The 22513-nt window shown below is 40.7% G+C and overlaps 2 protein-coding genes across 4 annotated transcripts in view; one reads left to right on the plus strand and one right to left on the minus strand.

The window, feature by feature from the left end:
- col27a1b (collagen, type XXVII, alpha 1b) overlaps positions 1–9844 on the plus strand; it is a 68811-nt gene extending 58967 nt beyond the window's left edge. For 2 of the 3 annotated variants that reach the window (XM_028577189.1, XM_028577191.1), the window contains 20 exons: positions 543–599; positions 689–742; positions 855–908; positions 1022–1075; positions 1211–1264; positions 1386–1493; positions 1590–1697; positions 2486–2593; positions 2691–2744; positions 3689–3751; positions 3905–3958; positions 4060–4095; positions 4608–4625; positions 4784–4819; positions 5485–5511; positions 5639–5704; positions 5904–6075; positions 6178–6287; positions 7904–8122; positions 9425–9844. In XM_028577189.1, the coding sequence (XP_028432990.1) occupies positions 543–599; positions 689–742; positions 855–908; positions 1022–1075; positions 1211–1264; positions 1386–1493; positions 1590–1697; positions 2486–2593; positions 2691–2744; positions 3689–3751; positions 3905–3958; positions 4060–4095; positions 4608–4625; positions 4784–4819; positions 5485–5511; positions 5639–5704; positions 5904–6075; positions 6178–6287; positions 7904–8122; positions 9425–9571 (1599 nt within the window). In that variant the 3' untranslated portion in view covers positions 9572–9844. The remainder of the gene's footprint in view (positions 1–542; positions 600–688; positions 743–854; positions 909–1021; positions 1076–1210; positions 1265–1385; positions 1494–1589; positions 1698–2485; positions 2594–2690; positions 2745–3688; positions 3752–3904; positions 3959–4059; positions 4096–4607; positions 4626–4783; positions 4820–5484; positions 5512–5638; positions 5705–5903; positions 6076–6177; positions 6288–7903; positions 8123–9424) is intronic. The other variant, XM_028577190.1, reaches the window with a different exon arrangement.
- A 1446-nt stretch (positions 9845–11290) lies between these two features.
- zgc:101858 (3-oxoacyl-[acyl-carrier-protein] reductase FabG) lies at positions 11291–22363 on the minus strand. The gene is made up of 8 exons (XM_028577192.1): positions 22239–22363; positions 21933–22103; positions 15756–15934; positions 14743–14836; positions 14601–14670; positions 14473–14509; positions 12386–12449; positions 11291–11503 (listed from the first exon to the last, which is right to left on the minus strand). Exons 1-8 carry the CDS (start codon positions 22260–22262, stop codon positions 11345–11347), a joined length of 798 nt encoding a protein of 265 aa, XP_028432993.1. The 5' UTR covers positions 22263–22363; the 3' UTR covers positions 11291–11344.
- Between the last annotated feature and the right edge of the window lie 150 nt (positions 22364–22513).

Below are 22513 nucleotides of genomic sequence, written 5' to 3' on the forward strand. Positions count from 1 at the left end.
GTATTCTAATTAAAACAATTTCATGCTATCACACGGGTCGTTGAAATATGTATGATTGTCAATTGATAGAGCCAGGTAACCCTGGCACTAAAACATGCTGCGGATAAATACAGAGCTTTATCACAGGTATATTAAAAGCATGCATGCTACATTATATTGCTTGCATTCGTGTCAGTTTTGCTCGGCCTCTGGCCATCACTAATTATTATTATTCTTTTAGATGCCTGTTGGGATCTTCATTTATGTATTTTATTTGACACATGCACCACACATAACTATTAAAATCATACACACATCCGTGGTTATTGTTTAATGATTCCCATAGACCCTGAAACAGACATTGGCTCCATTTATGTGAAATGGGATCATTGTGGCTAATAGCGCATGAAATGATTTGCCATTCATAAAGAGAGCGGGCAATGAGTTTCCATTGTTGTACTCTTTCAACCAAAACATGCGTTGGTTTTGCACAGACCATTGGGTTTCAAGGGAAACTCCATTGATTGTGGTTGTTTGTCTGTGTCTATATATCGCCTGTTTAGGGTGAACAGGGAGACGACAGCAAGGTAGAAGGTCAGCCAGGTCCCCAAGGTGACAGAGTGAGTTTCTTACACCTACCCGTTTGTCCTGTGTCGTTTGTTAGTGGTGGTCGGGATTGTTTCATCATTTTGTTTCCATGTTAACCCAGGGTCCTCCTGGAAACAGAGGAGAGAGAGGAGAGCCAGGTGACCTCGGACACATTGTAAGTCACTTTAGAAAACCGGCACGTTGTTTGCTCTGTTCTGCAGGTATAGTGTCAATTAGTTAATAAGTGATGTTCTTTACATTGAAATGCAGAAAAATATGTTTTTCAGGGTCAAATAGGTGTTGATGGAAAGAGAGGTGAAGCTGGTGGCCCAGGGCTTCCTGTAAGTATCTTATTTATGTCTCTTAAAATGTAAAACTCCGATATATAGACAGTTTGTCAAATTGTCCAAACACAATCGGTGTAATTCAAATCAAACAGTAATTATTGTTTTAGGGACATCCTGGACCAAAGGGACAAGCAGGGCTGAAAGGATCCAAAGGTGACCAAGTAAGGACATAAATAATAGTGGCATGATTTTTTTTTATATTAGAAAACTCAATTACTTCACGCAATATTATTGGACTGTATTTTCTGCCGTGCAACCATGTCAGAACTGTAGAACATGAACTTTTTATGCGCCAGGGTCAGAAAGGAAAATCAGGGGCGAGAGGCGCATCTGGGACCAAAGGACCACCAGTGAGTTGGATGCATTACATGTCTTACTATAAAATCAGACATAACTCACAGTCGAGCTACATGATACTATTTAAAACCAATGCAAGCTTTGACGTAAACATTTCCGATTGTCTTTTCCAAGGGTCCAGAGGGTCCTCTTGGCCCACGGGGAGTTGTTGGCAGGGAGGGAATTGAGGGCCTACCTGGCATGGATGGGCTGCCTGGTAAAGATGGAAATAAAGGTGTCAAGGTGAGGACGCTGTCAGTGGTGCACCGGTCAAATACAAAATCCAATGATCCCAAAACCAGCTCTCATTATTGTTCACCAACCATATTGTGTGTTTAGGGGGAGCAGGGAGAAGATGGGGAAGTGGGCTTACCTGGCAAACCTGGGCAGCAGGGTACAACTGGTGTGACAGGGCTTCCTGGAAGTCAAGGCTCCTTTGGACAAAAGGTGAGAATGATGGGTGGACAATTTGTAATGTTTCTTCTTCACTTAACTTGCTTGAGCTTAGAGAGTAAGCTTAGAAAGTCTTGATCTTATTCACAAAGAACTTAATGTTAGTCTATAGCACAAGCTCTTTTTATATCTCAAAATGCGGGAAATTTTATTGCCAATATCAAGTGGAAATTGCCAACTCAGCTTTAATCTGCCAGGGTTGTCTCCCTTGGCGCCACAGTGCTGCCTTAATGTTTAGAGTGTTTTCTGATCTCAAATGCCAAACTCTGCACAGAGTATTTAAACCACATCTCTAAAGACCTCATATTCAAATAAATACTTTTAGGAAGTTAGTGTTGTAAATATTATATGAGTTGGCACAGTCTTAATTTGCATGGCTTTGCCAATATAAGATTAAATTCACATGTGCATGACTGTGAGCAACACAGAGAGGCTTTATTTGTTGATATCAGGCAATTTGTCACCTCACTGCTCATGGTTAGGGAATAAAGTTGCATTCTGATTTGGTCACATGTTGGTCATCTACATCCAAACATTTATTGGATTTGGACAGTTTGTTATAAGGTAAACTGTAGTTCTACTGCATCTTGTGATAATGAAACTTTCAAAACAGATTTTAAGGGTCACCATAGTCATGTAGGGGAAAAGGCACCAGCACAGTTGAGATATGGGTTCAGTTCTTTGCAGTGGTGCAATTTAGTTTGGGTGTCTGTTCAGAGGTTACTGGGTGGAATGTGTGGAGGAGGTGCATGTGTTTACGTGTGTTTGTGTGTGTTCTCCAGGGTGAGAGGGGTCTTCCAGGCCAAACTGGTGCATCAGGGGAAAAAGGCTCTATCGGCGGGATGGGATTGCCAGGAAAAAGAGGCGACCAGGGACTTACAGGGCAACCAGTGAGCACTGATTTGTCAAATACATTTACTTTACATGACAAATTTTTTGCTTGTTCAGTGATGAAGATTACCATACTTTCTGCCCTTTGATTACCAGGGGGATACTGGTGAACAAGGATTTCCAGGGGTGTTGGGCCTGTTTGGACCAAAGGTATGTGTGCACCTATCAAGCTCCATTCACAATCAAAATGATGACTGTCAGACCTATAAGGTTAAAGTTTTCCAGCATGAACAAAGTTCTTATCTCTTAGGCCAGACTAATGATATAACTCTGAGACAGTAAAATTACCCAAAAAGTCATTTCTGGGTTTAACTCACCTTTGGGTTGAAGTACTTTAGTGAAGTTTGAACGTCTAAAATTATCTGGAGGTACATTACATTATATTGTCTTCAGTAAAAAATGTATATAAAAGCTGTTATGTATTACTGTAACATGCCCCAGGATGACATCTGCTACACCATAAGTCTGCTTTACTTACAGCAATGCTGCACTATAGATTATTGCCAGCTGAAGAAACAGAACAGGCTTTCCTGGAGTCTCACTCTTTAATTTAAAACCCTGAGGGTGATCTTGGATATTTTCCTACTGCGGGAGTTGAACGAGAGTGTGAAGCAGATGAGCTTTGTTTTAGGTTTCAGTGGAGTTTAGAGTAATTGTTCTAACTCAGAAGTAATGAGTAAGGATAATTAGAGTTAAGTCATCAGATCAAAGCGCAGGCTCGGAAACAAAGTGTCCAGACATCTCAAGTCCTGGAGTGATTTTATATGGCTGTAATCGCGTAACGGCAACAATACTGACCTATTTCCAAATAAAGAGAGATGAAGTTGTTTAGAGTAGTTTCTTATCAAACTTTTCCACTTGGAATTATTACATTAATCAAACTTCAGATGTGAGTTTCTGTTGTGGTACTATTGTGTGGTATTATGCTCTGTTTTAGCATTTAAGATGGTGGGTGCCACTGGCTAACTGCAGAAAAATGGGTTGAAATTGTTACTAATAGAGGTCAACAAAAGTAATTAATTATTCAATACCGGTTTAGCCTTTAAACCTACCATATAATTACCATTATAAATTACAAATATTTGTCTTTCTAGGGACCCCTGGGAGACACTGGCCAAGCAGGGATACAGGGACCAAAAGGACCACGTGGTTTGTTGGTAAGATGAAGATTAATGATTGTTTAGTAACTTGGTGCAGTCTTTCAGCCAATGCCAGTGCACTGAACTCTCCCAAAGTGGACGCTTCCAATGAAAAATAAGTAGTGCTCCATCATATGTGTCATCAGTCCCTAACATGTCTTTACTTTCCAGGGTATGGAGGGAGCTTCGGGCCCCATTGGCATCATTGGCCCCAGCGGTCATCCTGTATGTACCTCATATCTCATCCTATCTGCCAGGGTTTATGTGACTTCTCTCTGCTTTTTGGCACTGATGGAGTGATTCGCTGTCTCCTTTCTTTCCATCAGGGACCCCGGGGTGACAAAGGAAGTCGGGGGGAGACGGTGCGTGGCGCTGTTTTGATGAATCCTTTTCTGTCTGTACTGTGAGCACAGAATAGGATACTTAGTATGGAGACGGCATACCACTCAGCCTCCTTTGCCCTCAGCACTTTTCATTTCCTATTGTGCTCCATTGTTTGTTGTTCCACTCACAGTGACACTTAGCTGCTGTGGAATTCTTGTCAGGGTGATAAATGTTGGCTGCATGCTCATCTCAAGCTTTTTAAGAGGTTTGTTGAGCACTCATACACAGGCATATTTCACAAGCTCACTCCTAAAATGGAAACATTTATGTATGAGTTTGCTGTGTGAAAATAAGATTTGCTGTGTAAAAATAAGATTTCTGAGTGTAGGCTTGCATAGAAGCAAGAGGGCAATTCAACATACAGTACATAAAGACCGTCTATTGAGTTGGTAGCACAAAGATGGTGGTGTGGTTTGCTCTCAAACTCGTTCTATTATTGGGGAATTGTCCTGTCGTGAATATTTATTACTTTTTCTTTCATCTCCAATAGGGGTTACAAGGACCAAGGGTGAGTAATTATTCACCTCTCTCTGTAGCTTAATCATTCTTCTTTGCACAGGCCTGTGGTCTGCCCAGTACTAGAAAATGAATTAACTCTTTTATCATCTTCTATAAAGGCCAAGTTCTAAATAATTTGAAGGCTAATGTGGTGATTAAATTTTTCAGGGACTCCGTGGCCCTCGTGGACCACCTGGACCACCAGTAAGTTGTCATGTTGTATAAGTGACACATTTCCCTTTTTGTCCTAATTCAATCTAGATGTCAGTGTCTAAACACATAATTATGCAGGTTAAAAAGGGTTCTTCAGGCATTTTCCAGAAATCAAGATCAAGGAGAGCAAACTTTCAAAGAAAAAAAAAAAAAAAAAAAAAAAAAGACTGGAAACACTGATTTAGAATGCACAGAACAGAAGTGTTTTGACTCTACGGAGTATTCATAAAAGCAATGCAAAAAAAGTGTTTCATATTGTTCATTCGTCAGCTGTGAGTGCAGCATCTAGTCTGCAGGAAAATCATTTGAAGAGCAAAAACTCCCTAGTTACACTGTGAGCATATCAAGTGTTATTTAGAGAATGTAACAAGTTACAGTTCTGCTTGTTTTCCACTGTGATCTGATTCAAACAGATGTTAGCCAGCGGCTCTTCTTCTCTGCCTCATTTCCTGTGCATTCATGATTGTTTCTGTGCATATCTGCATATTAAATGAGAATGAAAGAACCCACCACCAACAGTGGATATTAGGATGTACAGAACTGTTTTCTGAATACACCGAGTGGCTGTTGCTACAAAAGTGCCAACAAGAAAAACAAACAGAAGTTTGTCAGTATACTTGGTGCATGCAAGACACGCTTCTCTCTTTGGGTTTCAGGGTCTTCCCAGCTCTGCCCTCTCACTTGTAAGTATGTTTCTCTTTATTGTCAAGTCTGAGTTTTGGGAATGATGAAATGTTATAGTACCAACTGAAAAGTAAAAAATGACCATGGTTGGGGTTACCTTATTGCCTTGCTGTCTTCTTTTGGTAGAGAAACGAGGCTCTTGGTGCTGCCTTTCAAGTCCTCATCGATTCCCATGCTTCACTCAGGCCAGAGGTTAGTTTTGAAGGAAACTATGCTCTTTGCAAAGATTCACTGTTGATTGTTGGGTCCTAGTGGGTATTATTCATCTCACTGAGTCTGTATGAACTTGAGCAAGTTAGAGATCCAACTTAAGTCTGTCAAAAAAGTTTTCTAATCTAAAAGAGAATAAAAAATAAATTGGGTTCAATTAAGCCAATATTTATGTCCAAAGCAGAACTATCAGAGCATGGACCTGCCAATGTTAGACCAGAGCACAGAGATCTTCAAGACCTTGCAGCATCTCAGCACTCTGATCCAGAGTCTCAAGAACCCGCTGGGAACCCGTGACAACCCTGCACGAATCTGCCGAGACCTGTACAACTGTGAACAGAGGATGTACGATGGTGAGGAGACATTTAAACTGCTTGGTCATTTCTGTGCACCTATCCATTCTAATCTAATCTTAATTAAGAGCGGTTTCCTCCTCTGCTGCTACTCTTTGACAGGCACCTACTGGATCGACCCTAACCTTGGCTGCGCTGCTGACACTATTGAGGTGTCGTGCAACTTCACTGGCGGAGGACAGACTTGCCTGAAACCTATCACAGTATCCAAGGTTCGGATCACTTCTATATCTAGCCATTTGCTTCACCTAGACAACCCCCCCCCAGTGAAATGTAAATTCATATCACTTCAGGAGCTTATGTGGATGAATATCAAATGCATGACTGCTTGTGTGTGCAAGTAGTGAAAGTTCTCAAAGGATTTCTCAAGTAGAGAAGCTTAGAATTTAATGTTGTTCATGTTAAAATTTAAGGGACACAGCTGTTCATTTTCTGGCTCCATACTATAAAATGGAGCTCTTTTTAATTATTAAAGGGACAGTTCACCCCCAAAATTAAAAATCAATTTGTTTCCTCTTACCTGTAGTGCTATTTATCAATCTAGATGGTTTTGGTATGAGTTGCCCAGTGTTGAAGATATCGTCCGTGAGATTTCTGTCTTCTTTTAAATATTATGGAGCTAGATGACACTCGGCTCGTGGTGCTTAAAGCACCAACAAATATATATTTATTTGAATACATCAACAGCAGTGTCTTTCCAGAAGTAATGCCCCTGTAACTCAAGATAATCCACGGAGCTGGTTGTAAGGAACTATTTTCCTTCTACCGAACTACACTCGCTAACTATACTGTAAAAAGTCCAGTGTAATGGGTTTAGTTCTTCATTATCAAAATCTGTGTTGCCCGTTCACAAACTTGTCCTTTTTCATTAATATTTACCACCACCATCAACTAAGTATTCTTTTTGGCTTGAAATTTTACATTTTTATGAACTGGGGTAGACACTCCATATTCATGCACCATCTTGAAATATATTAGCCGGTAAGGGACATACAGGACATACTGCTCCGCCTTTCGCTGTCACATGATAAACTCACAGGTGCTGCTAATGCTGCTAATGGGTCGTAGCTTCCCAGCCCCGGCAAGTTTGAAGAAGGACCACACATGTTCAAAATCCAAATTTCAGAAACAGAAGTCTTCTTCTTCACCCAGAAAAAAAAAAAGTATATCGAAAAGAGCAAGAGACCGGCTTTTTGAAGCGTGAAGGCTACCGTAGCTGTAATACAGACTTTGTGGTGCGAGAGAGTTGATTGCGATATATGATCTGAACGCTAGATGGGAGAAATTCCTACACATTGGACCTTTAAGTACCACAAGCCGAGTTCCATCTGGTTCCATAATATTCGAGAGAAGACAGACATCTGTATGGCCGATATCTTCAACACTTGCCAACTCGTACTAAAAAAATCTAGATTTGATAAATTAATAAAGCACTACAGGTAAAACGAAAAATAAGTATTTTTTTTTTATTTTTGGGGTAAACTGTCCTCTTCAGTCCTGTTGACCAAGACCCTATCAATGCACACTCCGTTGGCAAATACCTCTAGGATCTTAATCTCTCCCTATTATTCTTTTGTTTAGCAACAAAACATCACAGCACACACAAGAACACAAATACAGACAGACTCAATGCCTGCATAAACTCTAAATGCCATAATGGGGACAAGCATAATTGAAGGAACAATTTGTAACAAAGATGTAGAGTAATACTTGCCACCAACTAAGTTATTCATGTTTACATCAGGATTTTTGTGAACAAACTGTATCATTACAACAGCCTTATTTCTAAATTATGAATATTTGAGAAACACAAATTCTTGCTTTATAGTTGGAGATAGGAGTGGGTCGTATCCAGATGAACTTCATCCACCTTTTGAGCACCGAGGCTGTGCAGCACATCACCATCCATTGCCTCAACACACCAGTGTGGGCAGCAGGACCCTCCCTGCAACATTCAGCGGGGGCCGTGAGCTTCAGGGCCTGGAGAGGGGAGAAGATTCAGCCAGGAGACCTCCTGGAGCCGCTCATACCCAGGGACGACTGCTGGGTAAGCACCGCTACTTTTTTGGCGTGGATTCAAAGTAGAACTTCTATGTGAAGGGTTATGCAGAAGTCACCCCTTTCATCCAAAATCTACATATCCTTAAAGGAATAGTTCAACATTTGGGGAAATACATTTGCTTTCTTGCTGAGAGTTAGATGAGAAGATCAATACCAATCTCATGTCATGCCCTGTGGAGTTTTCTTGTGAACAAAGTTAAGTCTACATTCAGTGTTACCCACCAAAACAAAGTCTAACAAACATATTAAAAGGCATTTCCTTTCTCATAATCCTTTTTTATATTCAAAATCCAGCATTGTTTACATCCATGTTTACTTGATAGCAGTAACAAAACCGATACATAGAAAAACAGCTCCAGGTCAACAACGTCACAGGGAACGTGGCCGGGTTGATTCAGTGGTGGAGCAGGCGCACATGTACTGAGAGGTTTATGCCCCGTCGCAGAGGTCCAGGGTTCGAGTCCAACCTGTGACAATTTCCTGCACGTCTTCCCCCTCTCTCTCCCCTTTCTCACCTAGCTGTCCTGTCAAAAATTAAAAGGCAGAAAAGCCCCAAAAATAATCTTAAAAAAAAAAAACTTCACAGGGAACCTTTAAGTATGGAGCTGAAGCCAGGAAGCAGTTAGCTTAGCAACGACAGGAAGCAAGAGGAAACAGCTAGCCTGGCTTGGTCCAAATTTGAAAAAGGTCCACCTACCAGCAGCACTTGTAAAGCTCACTAATTACAATTAACACATTCTATCTTGTTTACTTTGTACACAGCAAGAAATGTAAACAACAATTTAGGATTTTAGAGTTACGTTCTGTAACAATACATAACAGTGTTTCCTTTAGTATTTTTTTTTAGCAGTGGGGGCAGGTCCAAACCTAAAATACAAACGTGAGCAATCACTATTATATTGAATCAACAGCCACTTGCAATTTAGCTCGCAGGTGAAAACTACAAACAATGAAAATCACCAGTTAACTTAATTTAAATTTGCAAGACCAGGCTTAAATGAACTGACAACATAAGTTATACGACGTACACACACGATCTCAACTGGCTTATCATCTGGACTGCGTATCTTTTTCCTTTCTCCCTTTTTCTGCCGAGTGACCGCGCTATTCTCCGACATGCACTCTAACAATGCAGCCCTATTTCTGATACCGTGGTGGGCAGAAATGTTGCCGTGGGGGGCCGCCACGGTCAAATCAACATAGAGGAAACACTGCATAAAGAGTTTGTGGGGTCTTGCATGTAACTCCATAAAACTCTCTCAAAACCTAACACATCCTTCACTTTCAGATCAAAGACGGCCGCTGGCATCAGACCCACTTCATCTTTCAGACCCAGGACCCAAACTTACTCCCCATCGTTGATGTGTACAACCTGCCGACCACAGAACCTGGCGCACGCTATCACCTCGAGGTCGGACCCGTGTGCTTCTTATAGGGCCCTGAGGAAGGGCCGGGAACAATCCTCAAAGTAGTGACTGCATGGAGGAGGGTGGACGAGGCGGGGGAGACTAAAGCTTCTGTGGTTTCCAGAACAACAGACCCCCCCTCTATTTTCTCTCTGCAAAATATGCTTGGACTGCAGAAACAGGAGGGGGCGCCAGAGAAAGAAGGCCCATTGAAAATGCAGAGATAAGACTTTTAGCACTAATCAGCCTATGGAAAACAATTATTAGCTTCTCTTTCAGAGACTTGTTTGTGCGATACAAGACGTGAACAACACCCCTCCCCTTTGGAAGAAAGTAATATGAACGTCTCACTCTGTCATCTCTCAGACCATGTTGTATCATATTTTCTTCACGGTCTGCTAACCCGATTTTGCAAAAACCTAAAACGTTCAAAAGAGATCTGTACAGAAATATTGAACAGTTACATCTGCAAATGCAATAATTCCTATTGTAATGTTGAAGTATTATTTATACATGTGTATGTACTGTATATTGTAATATAAAGTGCAATAGTTATTGTTCCACAGCCTTCAGGCATATACATTATCAACATCATATCACTCATTCAGGTATACAGTGTGCCTCAGACACACAGGTGCACTGTCTCCAGGTAAATCTTTTTTTTTTTTAGCCTCTTAATAAACTGTCTAGTGCTGACTTTATACCGATATCCTTACACAAACTGCTGTGTGGTACTTTCCATGTTAAAATGGATCGAAGCTTTCCACAGTGTGAACCGAGACAAGTGTGTCAAGATGCTACCTCGAACTGCACCTCTTCATCTCGCAGCAAACAAAGACGTTACCGGATAGAATCTGGGATGACACGGAGGTGACACCTGGTGCTGCAACAGTTGACACTCGTCTGATAAACTCTTGTCAGCTCTCACTAAAGCTATGTCTGTGCTTTACGAAAAAAAAAAAAAAGGGAAGGTTGTAAAATATACACACGGGCCAAATTCATTAAATTATATTTTCAAGCTAGTATTTTTAACGTTTTCAATATTCTTTGTACTGTCTGACACTATAAGTTAAGGTTGTTTTTTTTTTTTATCTGTCAAAATGTACATTCCTAATCATACAACCTTTATTATCTACAGTGGATTCTATTTCAATTCTGTTTGGCTTTTCAGTTCAAAAACCAGTCACCCACGTCATATTTTAATCAAATTTTTGAGTCATTTTGAGCCTAAAGGATTCTAGTCTGTAAGTGTTTTTTTTTCTGTGCTAGACAATCAACTGTATTTTAGGACATTACCATCCTTATTATTTACTGTTTATGCATTTGACACTCAAAAAGGTGCAGAAATGGTGGTTGGTCCTGCCAGTCTATAAACTCAGAGGATTTCTTACAGTGCACGACATGACACTACCCCAGCAAATGAGCTTACAGTGTTTGGTCTGTACAGACATTTTATGCTGCGAAAATGAAGTCTAATGACTCAACAGGTAATTCAATAAAAGTCTGAAACCTTTGTTGATAAGCAGATTATTTTTAAAGAAAATTTTGTAACAAAGTGAGAAAAGAAAATGCATTTTCAAGTACGCCTATTTCTGGCGGTGCATTTTTAGCTTAATTTCATACCTGGAACGGTCAAATCCTGACAGCTGCCACCATTGTAAACATGGAGAAAAATGGTGTCCTATCAACTCCCCCACTTTGAGTGGCAATAGGGGGATGGATTTGTGATACAAAAAACACAGGATGACTTAGAGGTTGAAAGTACTATATTAGCAGACTGCTGTATCTTTACATACATGATCTTATCTTGGGCACATGGCATGGCGGCCCCCATCGATGGGTAGGTTGACTCCAGTAATGAAGCTGGCAGCATCAGACGCCAGGAAGGCGATGCTGTGGGCCACTTCCTCCACCTCCCCTGGTCGACCGAGGGCATGGGTCTGCTTACACTTTGCGAGAAACTGGCGGTGAAAGACACTCAATGTAACTTTGACACTAGTCTCGCATAGCCAGACCTTCCTCCGCAGCGCTGCGGAGGAGGGTCTGGTTAGTCCACAGGGCATTCCGGGCCGGGAGAGAAAACGTGCTCTCGTTAATTGGCATGTCTCTAAACCGATCGCAATCGTCATCGCCGGCGCTATGGGCCGGATGGAGCCCCGCTGCAAAATAGCCTCGGGGACGAAGTTGTTTTTGGTGGAACGTGTGTACGTTCAAGCTGTTTTAGTCGTGCAACAGAAAACTCAAATTCGACAGACAGTCTAGCTAGCTGTTTTTTTCTCATTATTTAGATAGGGACAGTGCATATTAATGGACATCAGTACAAGTACACAATGTAATATGCTAGAGTTATCACCATAGCTAGTTTTCATCTATTGTCCACAGGCAGATAAAACGTAAGAAGCATGCAACACCCTCATAATTTGAGAGGCAAGACAAACACTAACAACAACAGTCCAGACAAAATACAACAGAACATGTAAATGTCACATATAATGAAATGTGTGAGGCAGTTAAAAGTGAATGCAGCTTTGGTTTTCTAAAAGCCAGATTTTTAAATTAGTTTTAAAATTGATCTATGTGGGACAGTACCTTATTGTAAGGGGCAGGCCATAGTCCCCATAAATTGACCAGAGTTTAGAACGCTAACACAATACAAAGAAACCGGAAGGTAACGGACATCAGGCAGAATTTTCGGCGGCACCGGAGCAATCCCGGGAAGTGGAACGTCGTGGACATGGACTACTTTGACACAAGGCTGACTGCCTTACAATATTGTCTTCTGTGCTATCAGATGCCAGGATGAAGGAATCCCTACAGTATGTTTTATTGACATGATGTGTTACCTGGGCATACTGGTCCTCATCTAGTCCTGCTCTCTTGTGGACATCTGTGATGATCACACCGGGGCTGAAGAGATGCAGCAGGAGCAAGGACACAACATATGGTGCATCACACATTTCATTTCCAACAGAAACAACTGGTATCAATGCTTTTTAAAATTAGTAGGGCTGCAACTAACGATTATTTTAATAATCGATTAATCTGTCGATTATTTTTTCAATTACTCGATGAATCGGATAAAAAAAAGCATTAATTTACATCAACTCAATACATGCATACTTATTGTTTTAGTTAATAGTTGCGTAAAGGTAAGTAACCCAAATAGCATATACAGACAAGACAGACAGACAGACCGACAGAAAGACAGTCTCACACACACACACACACACACACACACACACACACACACACACACACACACACACACACACACACACACACACACACACATTCATTAAATTATTACCATCATTGTAGTAAGTGCAAGTTAAGTTCGTTTATACACCACACACTATTATATTTGTCAACAATAACTGATATGGGACAAAGCACATAATATATACATAATAGATTGAAAAATTAATGGGCCAAAAAAGGCGAGTGAATAAAACCGTGTCTTTAGTCTTGCAAAGTGTACAACCCATGCTTTATTACTGTTATTACTGTTGAAGTTAAAAAGTTAAAACCCGGCTATTGTTTTGAAAACAATGTACTTGCTAGATCTAATCAAATACACTAATCAGCATTTGACTGCCTCACCCAAACTCTAGCTTCTAAAGAATTAATTAGGTCATGGCTGTTATTTAGCATACTGTAGGAGACTCATTGTCCCCACAGAAAAGGTAACTGTTGTCTCTTTTTGGGGAGCCATCCCCTGTTGAGCCAGACGTGATTAAGACAAAGAACGAGTATTGCTGTAGATTGGAAACAATTGACACCGTCTCGGTAAGATCCTGTGACCGGGTGTAGCCTCAAGACACTGATTGGGAACGTACACCTTTTCTTTTGAGAGACATCTGACCAATAGGGGAAGATTTCATTTTGAGGAACCACCCAAGTGGAGGGAATAAATGTGTGATCCGGAGACTGTCTCAGGACTTCAGCTGTGACCCCGCAAGGGGAAGCTGCTGTAGTCCGCTGTTTACAGTGTATATGTTTTGTCATGTCGCATGGCTGCTAACTGTGACCCGACAGGGGAAGCATGTTTTGCAGTCTGCTGCTGGCAGTGTTTTATGTTTTATGTTTGATTGTGTTTTGACTGTCTTTTTCATGTTGTTTTATTAAACCTCTTGCTTAACTTTCAATTCGACCCAAGCCTCTCCTTCCTCCTCCAGAAATCGAACGAAACGTCTTTTAGACATTTCTTAACATTACCGAGCTAACGCTAGCTTGTCATGCTAGTCTGCTGGATAACGAGTAAACAGCAGCACCAGAAGAGCTACTGGAGGGACGGTACGTTCCTCACTTCAGAACGGAACAGAAGTAGGATAGTGTAGTGACTTTACCCTGCTGTTGAACTCCCTTCCTCCTCATCGACGACTCCAACATGTTTACGTTTTAGGTGCTGACTCATCACCGTGGTGTGCCCGTGCCATGCCGTGTCGCTTTTGCTTATCTTGCAATTAACACGTTTTTGATTTATTTAGTGTGAAATGCTCCCACACCTTGGATGACTTGGGTCGTACTGATTTCTCTGCCTCCGCCGAGTGTTTCAGAACAACGTTACGGGTCTCTCCGGTCTCTCTCCGTATTTCCTCTACCCCCGCTCTGCTCTTTTTTTTTTTTCTTTCGCTCCGCGCTGCTCCGCTCTACTCCGCTCTGCACTCAACTCAAAAAAAATTGTTATCTCCACGACTAGGTGGCCTAATAGTTGCGCGACACAACGAATCGATAATTAAATTCGTTGCCAACTTTTTTAGTAATCGAATTTTATCGATTCGTTGTTGCAGCCCTAAAAATTAGTATTAATTCATAGGATGTGTGTTAACTAATTGTACATATCCAAAATATGAATGGGCAGGGGAATACAAATGAGGTCAATTACTGAACACCATAAAAATACAAAAGATTTTTCACTGAAAAAACTTACCAGACAGAGTTCACTCTAACTTGCTTTGATGCCAGCTCTGAAATAAAAAAAAAGGATTTATGTTATTCATATTTTAAACTTTTAAAATGCTGAACATACAATATAAAGAGACAAAATGTCTCACTCACCAAGCGCTGTACAACGTGTGAACTGATCAATGGCAGACTTGGACATGCAATAGGCCAGCACACCGGGGAACTACAGAGAGAAAACAGTGTCGGGCAACATGTAGAGGAAAATACAGTATATGGCCAGCTGCTTAATACTCACTGATCTCTGTCCATTGACGCTGGAGACATTGACGACGGAGCCTTTGGTCTTGATCAAGTGGGGAACACATAGGTGAGTCAGGTGGTACACAGTTCTGGAACATGAAACAACAGTTAGGGGACTTTCTAACTAAAATGAAAAGAAAACATACTTGAACATTTAATATCAAGTTGGGGAGTAAAAGGACAATTACTTTGGAAGATCTGTGATGGGATTCACCAGCAGGATAACAGCAGTATCACGCCTACATTCACACATTTAGATTAGTTGGTCATTGATTGACCTAGTGTTCCTGTTTGATTTATGACGTGTGCCTGATGTCCTCTATAGCCAAATCCGTGGGTGAGCACAACATTAATTATATTTCACTTCTGAGATGCAATTCTGTATTATTAATGTTCACATTTGTTAGCAGCACATCTGAACGCAACACATAACATAAAATGCAGTGATACATTTGAGATGTCCTTTATGATATTATATGAACTACAAAACTACAGATTCCACTTCAAATGGACAATATGTCTTTGTCTATATGAGTGTCTTGCAGTCATGCCCCTTCACATTCATGCATACATATATAGTGTATAATAGCCAATCTAGATTCAGTCAAGTATATTACACGTACTGTGCATACAGTGAGATTCATAAAAAACTAACAGCACACATGAATAATTTTTTAATAAAAAAGCTCTTTTTCTTAATTTCTATCTCCCTTATTATCGTGGCACTCAAAACATTTGGTTGTTTTTGCTCAAATATTAAAATAAAACTGACAATTCTCAGTTTTGTTCAGGTGCTGACGTAACTAAAAAAAATGAAAATATAACATACCTATCTATCCCAAGTCCTTTTTGATATAAAGTAAATCACTTCAGCCAACTTCCAATTGAATGCTACATTTAAGAGCCACCTCACCGGACATATCCCCGTCACTGCACCCGTTCTCCTACTGTCAACTCAGCCGTAATGTGTCCCTGTGGTGTTATGACGCCAGGGGTTTGAAATCCTACCTGACATTGATGTTCATGATCCTGTCATACTGAGCCAGGTCCGTTGTCTCTATGCTGCCCATGGCCAGGATACCAGCGCTGTTGACGAGGACGTCCAGCCGGCCGAAGTGAGCGATAGTTTGCTCCACTGTCTTCTTCACGGTCTCCTCATCAGTAAGGTCTCCGGGAACAAGCAAAGGCTGGTAAACACGTAGACATTCATAGTTTCATTATGTTCCGTCAATAATGGCATTTGTTTCAAAAATGTATTCACACAATACAGAACAAATGGCTTTGTTAAAGGCAGTAATGTGTGGATGATAAAGTAAGCTGGATTGCTAGTCTTCAATTGCAATTGTATGTCTTACATGTATACTTTATATCGTGTACATGTATTTACATACTGCATATTTGACATTAAACAAATGTAATTTAGTTTGATCCTAAGGTACAGTGTTTTATGCTTAATATTACAAAAAATATTAAAATATGCTATGCGCTCATCCCACAATGCATTTTGGCCAAACATATTGATGACAGGTAAGGTACGTACGTACTAGCCTGGATGCCAGCCGAACTTAGGCCACGCCCACAACATTCGAGGTCGGGAAGTTCTGACTAGAATCTGAGTAGGACCACGTCAGGCTAGGTACGTACACGATCCGTGCTGCCTGCACAATCCGTTCTGCGCACGTGCAAGACGTTAAGCGCATGCGCAGATGAAAATCCTGTTTTACGAGGATTTACGACATTGCACTAGCGGCCAGCCGTTAGCCTCCATTGGGAAGCTAACGTTAGTTTATATAGCTAACAGCTAATGTCTAACGTTGTAAATTATCGTAAAACAAGATTTTCATCTGCGCATGTGCAGAACTAATTGTGCAGGCAGCACGGATCGTGTACTGACCATTGACATACCGTATATAAAAAAAAGGTACTGACAGTATCCCCTGGCAATTGAATGTGTGAGGCTCGCGATATCCCCCCACACACACACACTATGGCCACGCCAAGACCCGCCCTTCAATAGCATTCACACACTACTATTGGCCAAGCGTCCATGCTTACATGTACAGGTCCTATCTCCTGACCAATCCCCTAAACCTAACCTTAACCAATCGAGGTCAAATGCCTAACCCCAACCAATCGAGCTGCTTCGTAGGGCGGGTCTTGGAGTGGCCATAGTGGGATTCGTAATTTTGCGTGAGGCTCTGGTCATTGTTTATTGTTTGTTAGTTTACTTATTTATACAAACGCCACGCCACACCAAACTCTATTAAAAAAAACACAAAAGTGTAGGATCTTAAAAAACGTTCTCTCTTCATAGTCAGGCTTCTCCCGGTCCACACAACGGAACTTTGGCAGTGTCAGCATGTTAAACTGTATCTACATAGCTAGTGTACAGATCAGTATATAGTCAGCTGCAAATATGGCTTGACCTCAAAAAAATTCTAACAAAAGATTTTTCAGTGGTTTACAGTAGTATCAGATGTGCTTAAAAACATACTAAAAGTTTACCAAAGTTTGACTTCAAGAAAGCCCCCATTTTCAAAATGGCGGCCGCCAGGTCCTTAAAAATACCATTACTCCTTTGTATTCCTATTACACCATGAATACTGGTACCTTATACATGTTTTAGCCATGTAATATTCTAATTAGCATATTTGTATGATAAATAACTGATTACAAGCACAATTATATATATTAAAGCAATTGGTTACAAGCATATTTATGCAAAAAATAAGGACAAATACAATTACAATTTAATAATAAAAATTTCCCTTAAGTAATTGCATATTTCTCATAGCCTTTTGCCTAGTGTTGGTGGTTTCTGTCCATCAGCTCCCTTCTGATGAACCTCTACCACATCAGAGCAAATGGGGCAAGTTTCTTGGTTTACAAAAATATGACTCATGGTCAAAATTGCATTTGGAGTGTACTTTTTCCTCAAGCTAATCCAACAATGTCATCCTCTCTTAATACACTCACATTGTTGGCCTTTGTCATGTGTTAGAAATCTTTCTAATGTTCTTTTGATACCCCCATAAAATGACACTGAGCATGTGTCTGAGAATAAGACATTTGTGCTGTAATATACACTACCGGTCAAAGGTTTTAGAACACCCCAATCTTTTTAGTTTTGTTATTGAAATTTTTAGCAGTTCAAGTCCAATGAATAGCTTGAAATGGTAAAAAGGTAAGTGCCTGAAGTTTAAAAAAAGTAAGGTTACTCAAAACTGAAAAATAATGTACATTTCAGAATTTTACAAAAAGGCCTTTTTCAGGGAACAAGAACTGGGTTACCAACGTAAAGCTGTTCTGCAGCAATGGAGGTTGATCAAGCTTTGAAAGTTGGTGCTACCAATTCCCACAGGTGTTCCAACTTGTCTGGATTACTTACAACCCCCTCTTTTTGTATAAAAGTATTGTTGGAACACACTGTGGTACCGTACCCTCGTGAGCATTATATGAACAGTATTGTTCGGGCAGAAAGTAGTGTGTTGCTATAAAAATGGTGGGGAAAAGGCAATAAACAATGGAAGAGAGACGGACCATCATAACACTTAAGAATGTTGGTCTTTCCTACAGAGAAATTACGAAGAAAGTCAAGGTGTCAGTGAGTACAGTATTCTTCACCATCAAAAGGCACTTAAAAACTGGGGGAAACTCTGACAGGAAGAGGTCTGGCAGACCCAAAGCCACAACAGAATCAGAAGACAAGTTTCTGAGAGTCAACAGCTTGCGTGATAGGCGGCTCACAGGACAACAGCTTCAAGCACAGCTTAATAGTGGTCGTAATAAGCAAGTCTCAGTGTCAACTGTAAAGAGAAGACTTCGTGCTGCAGGTTTGATAGGTCGAGTTGCAGCAAGAAAGCCATTGCTAAGACGTCAGAATAAGAAAAAGAGGCTTGCCTGGGCCAAGAAACATCGTCAATGGACTACTGAAGACTGGAAGAAGGTGCTATGGACTGATGAATCAAAATTTGAAATCTTCGGTTCATCACGCAGGATTTTTGTATGCCGTTGAGTAAGCGAAAGGATGGTTCCTCAGTGTGTGACATCAACTGTCAAACATGGAGGAGGAAGCGTGATGGTCTGGGGCTGTTTTGCTGGATCCAGGGTCGGTGATTTGTACAGAGTGAAAGGCACCCTGAACCAAAACGGCTACCACAGCATTTTGCAGCGCCATGCAGTACCCTCTGGTATGCGCCTAGTTGGTCAGGGGTTCATCCTACAGCAAGATAATGACCCAAAACATAAGTCCAAGCTATGCCAGAACTACCTTAGGAAAAAAGAACAAGATGGAGACGGAGAAAAACATGGAGTGGCCAGCACAGTCACCAGACTTAAACCCCATTGAGCTGGTTTGGGATGAACTGGACAGAAAAGTGAAAGCAAAGCAACCTACAAGTGCCACACATTTATGGGAACTTCTGCAACAGAGTTGGGAAGAACTTTCTGAAGAATATTTGATTTCCATTGTAGAAAGAATGCCACGAGTGTGTTCAGCTGTTATATCTGCCAAAGGGGGCTACTTTGATGAGTCAAAAATGTAGAATATATTTTGGTTCATAAATTGATTCCATGATTTCTTTTTTAACTTAAATTGTTAATTTTTTCTATTCTTTCATTTCAGAGTACAATAAGACATTGAACTACATGAATTTCAATAAAAACCTGGAAAAATTGGGGTAATCTAAAACTTTTGACCGGTAGTGTATATTTTTGTTTTTCTGTTCTTTTTTTCTTCTTTTTTTTTGTTTTTACCCACCACACGTAATATAGGAGTTCTGAAGGTTCAGGTACCATGGAGACAGGGGGCTGCACCTGTTGCCAGAGTGAGGGAAAATAACTGTTCCCAGTGAGGAGGGGTGTGGTTAGGGATGGGCAATATATTGATATTATATCGATATCATGATATGAGACTTGATAGTCTTAGATTTTGGATATCGTAATATGGCATAAGTGTTGTCTTTTCCTGGTTTTAAAGGCTGCATTACGGTAAAGTGATGTCATTTTCTGAACTTATCAGACTGTTGTACCTGTTCTATGATTTGCCTTTTCCCCACTTAGACATTATGTCAACATTACTGTTGATATTTGTCTAAAATCTAAGTGTGAAGATATTTTGTTAAAGCACCAATTGTCAACCCTAGAATATTGCCTCAATATTGATATCGAGGTATTTGGTCAAGAATATCATGATATCTGATTTTCTCAATATCGCCCAGCCCTAGGTGTGGTGGTGGTAAAAGTAATTTAAGTTACTTTTGGGTGTAATAACTTTTACATTGAACGTTAAGTCTGTGTTTTAGCAAAGAAAGGGTATGTGTCCAAAAACGCGTACTGAATAGGAGTTACATGACATAGGCTAAATCGTTTACATCTCTGGTTCACCCCAAAAAAGATAAAACCTTACAGTAATCTCACAAAATGTATTCCATAAGTATGTCATCATGTCAGTGCAATTTAGACAAGCCCAATGGATTCATAGACCCAGAAAACAGGGGGTTTGACACCAAGATTACTTAGCTAGGTCAAATAATGAAGGAGTTAGGATATTTTGAGGGCTTCCTGCATGTAGACATGACACTTTGCGTCTGACCGTAGTGCTTGTGCACGCGCAAACGCTTTTTAATGTGAACATGTGCCAGCCGAGGTCAGACATAGACAGTAACTTCATTATTTTGATCATAGGCTCCTCATCTAATAATAAATGTTTGTTTGTTTTTTCGGTAAAATTAACAAAATTGCAGCAACAGCCTTTTTCAGTTCAGAATGAGATTTATGTTGAGACTTTTCTAAAAAAGATTGTTATTTATTCCAATAACACCAAAAGAATTAAAATGATTGAACATTTTGAGCATTAAACACTTCATTTCCTGCAAATGCTGCAAATATCGTTATGTAAAGAGAAAAATAGATTACAATCCAAATATAAAAACATAATGGAATATATTGAAGTAAGGCTAACAGGCATTATGTATTGCTTTCAAATATGTATTCTCCTTTGGATGGACTTTTCTAATTATAGCTGAGTCAGCACACATGTAGCCTAGGCATCATTTACTCCTCCCTCCTGTTTTGCTCTTTTGTTGTTAATGTAGGCCTATTAATAAACCCCTGGACTGTAATATTTCAGATGTGTTTGAGCAATGTCCAAAACTTTGTGCACATTCAAAATACAGTATATCTGTGTTCTCTGTGATTTGGAGGAGTCGTGATTTTGAGAAAAATAAAGTTATAATAGGATATTACAATAATAAAGTCACTATTTCAGAAATCTACCTGCACCATAGTCTGGTTTTACGTGATTGCTGTAGCTCTCAGACCTTCTGACAGACACAGAGCCCTGTTTGGGTGTCTGAATGAGACAAAGAGTTTAGCTAGGGAAGTGGCCGTATGCTGCTCTACATCGGAGGTGGAAAACCGAATCTACTGCAGAAATACACGGAGCACAAACGCAACACATCTACCGCAGCATGTCGACAGCAGAGCGCATCAGTTATAACCTGAGGCTGCGCTGCATTTTACAGAGAGAGTGGACACTAACAGACGCACAGGTCTTCTTCAGAGCTCCGTGTGGTTGAGTCTGAACAATAGACGGTAAACATCACGTCACAGGAACTTCAAACTAAATCATTAGTATTGCGCTCCTTAACTTTGTGTTGATGGCATCAATGTATTACACTGATTTGGCTAGGATTCCTCCGAAAACTTCACCCGGCTTTCACAGCTTTTCCTCCACATAGAGACGGTTGCTAGGTGATAGCAACAAACACAACATGGTCGGACCCTGCATGTAGCTGCCCGTTCTATTCGCCTCGGAAAAATAATCTGGAAAAAGTTACATTTGGGACTACACTCAAAACATTCGGGGCTCAAGCCCCTGCAAAATCGTCTGACGCCGCTCCTCCTAAAACCGGGACATTTTAGCGTCCCGACAGGCTTGGAACATTAACTTCAAAATCGGGACTGTCCCGGTCAAACCGGGACGTATGGTCACCCTACCTGCATGGCTTCCTGCCAATCTTGGACGCCATCTTGAAAATTACACTTATATAGTGGTCAAACTTTGGTAGTATGTTATTAAGGACACCTAATACTACAACAAACAGCTGAGAAACCTTTTGTTAGAATTTTTTTAGGGTTAGGAGTTTTTTTTTCATATATGCAGCCGCCTAATATAAGAGTTACCTCGGCAGCTCCACAGTCAGTGCACTGTTTGGCTATTTTGTTTAGGTTTTCCACGTCGCGGCCGTTAAGAGCCAGCAGAGCTCCGAGTTTGGCGAACAGGACGCTCGTGCCTGCCCCGATGCCCGAGCTGGCACCCGTTATCAGGGTCACTTTCCCCCTCAGGGAAGACACCTGGAACACATAGTCACAGTCAGGTGGCCGCACAGTAACGCTAACTTAAATAAATTTACTGTAATTTAGCTCATACTGGAAAAAGTAAAAAAGCAATGATAAAATGCCCGGAAACATTAAACCACATGGACTTACTTTGAATGCATCGTCTGAAGCCATGCTTTCTGTGGGCTTTTCATGTAGTTTGCATGAACATGAAACTGCTAGAAGCAGGGCTATTGTTCCGACATGCTTCGTCCACCACTGATGACGTAGTACGTATTTACGGATTGATTTGTAGTTCACATACGACAACACTGCACCTTCTTTTGGCCCTCCAACCAATTGAGAACTTTGTATTTTTAGGTGGTGATATTTGAAAATATGCATTTTTGCAAGCAGAAAACGTTTTGAAAGAACACTAAAAACAG

Source organism: Perca flavescens, chromosome 5 (assembly GCF_004354835.1).
Source record: "Perca flavescens isolate YP-PL-M2 chromosome 5, PFLA_1.0, whole genome shotgun sequence".
NCBI classification, from domain to species: Eukaryota; Metazoa; Chordata; class Actinopteri; order Perciformes; family Percidae; genus Perca; species Perca flavescens.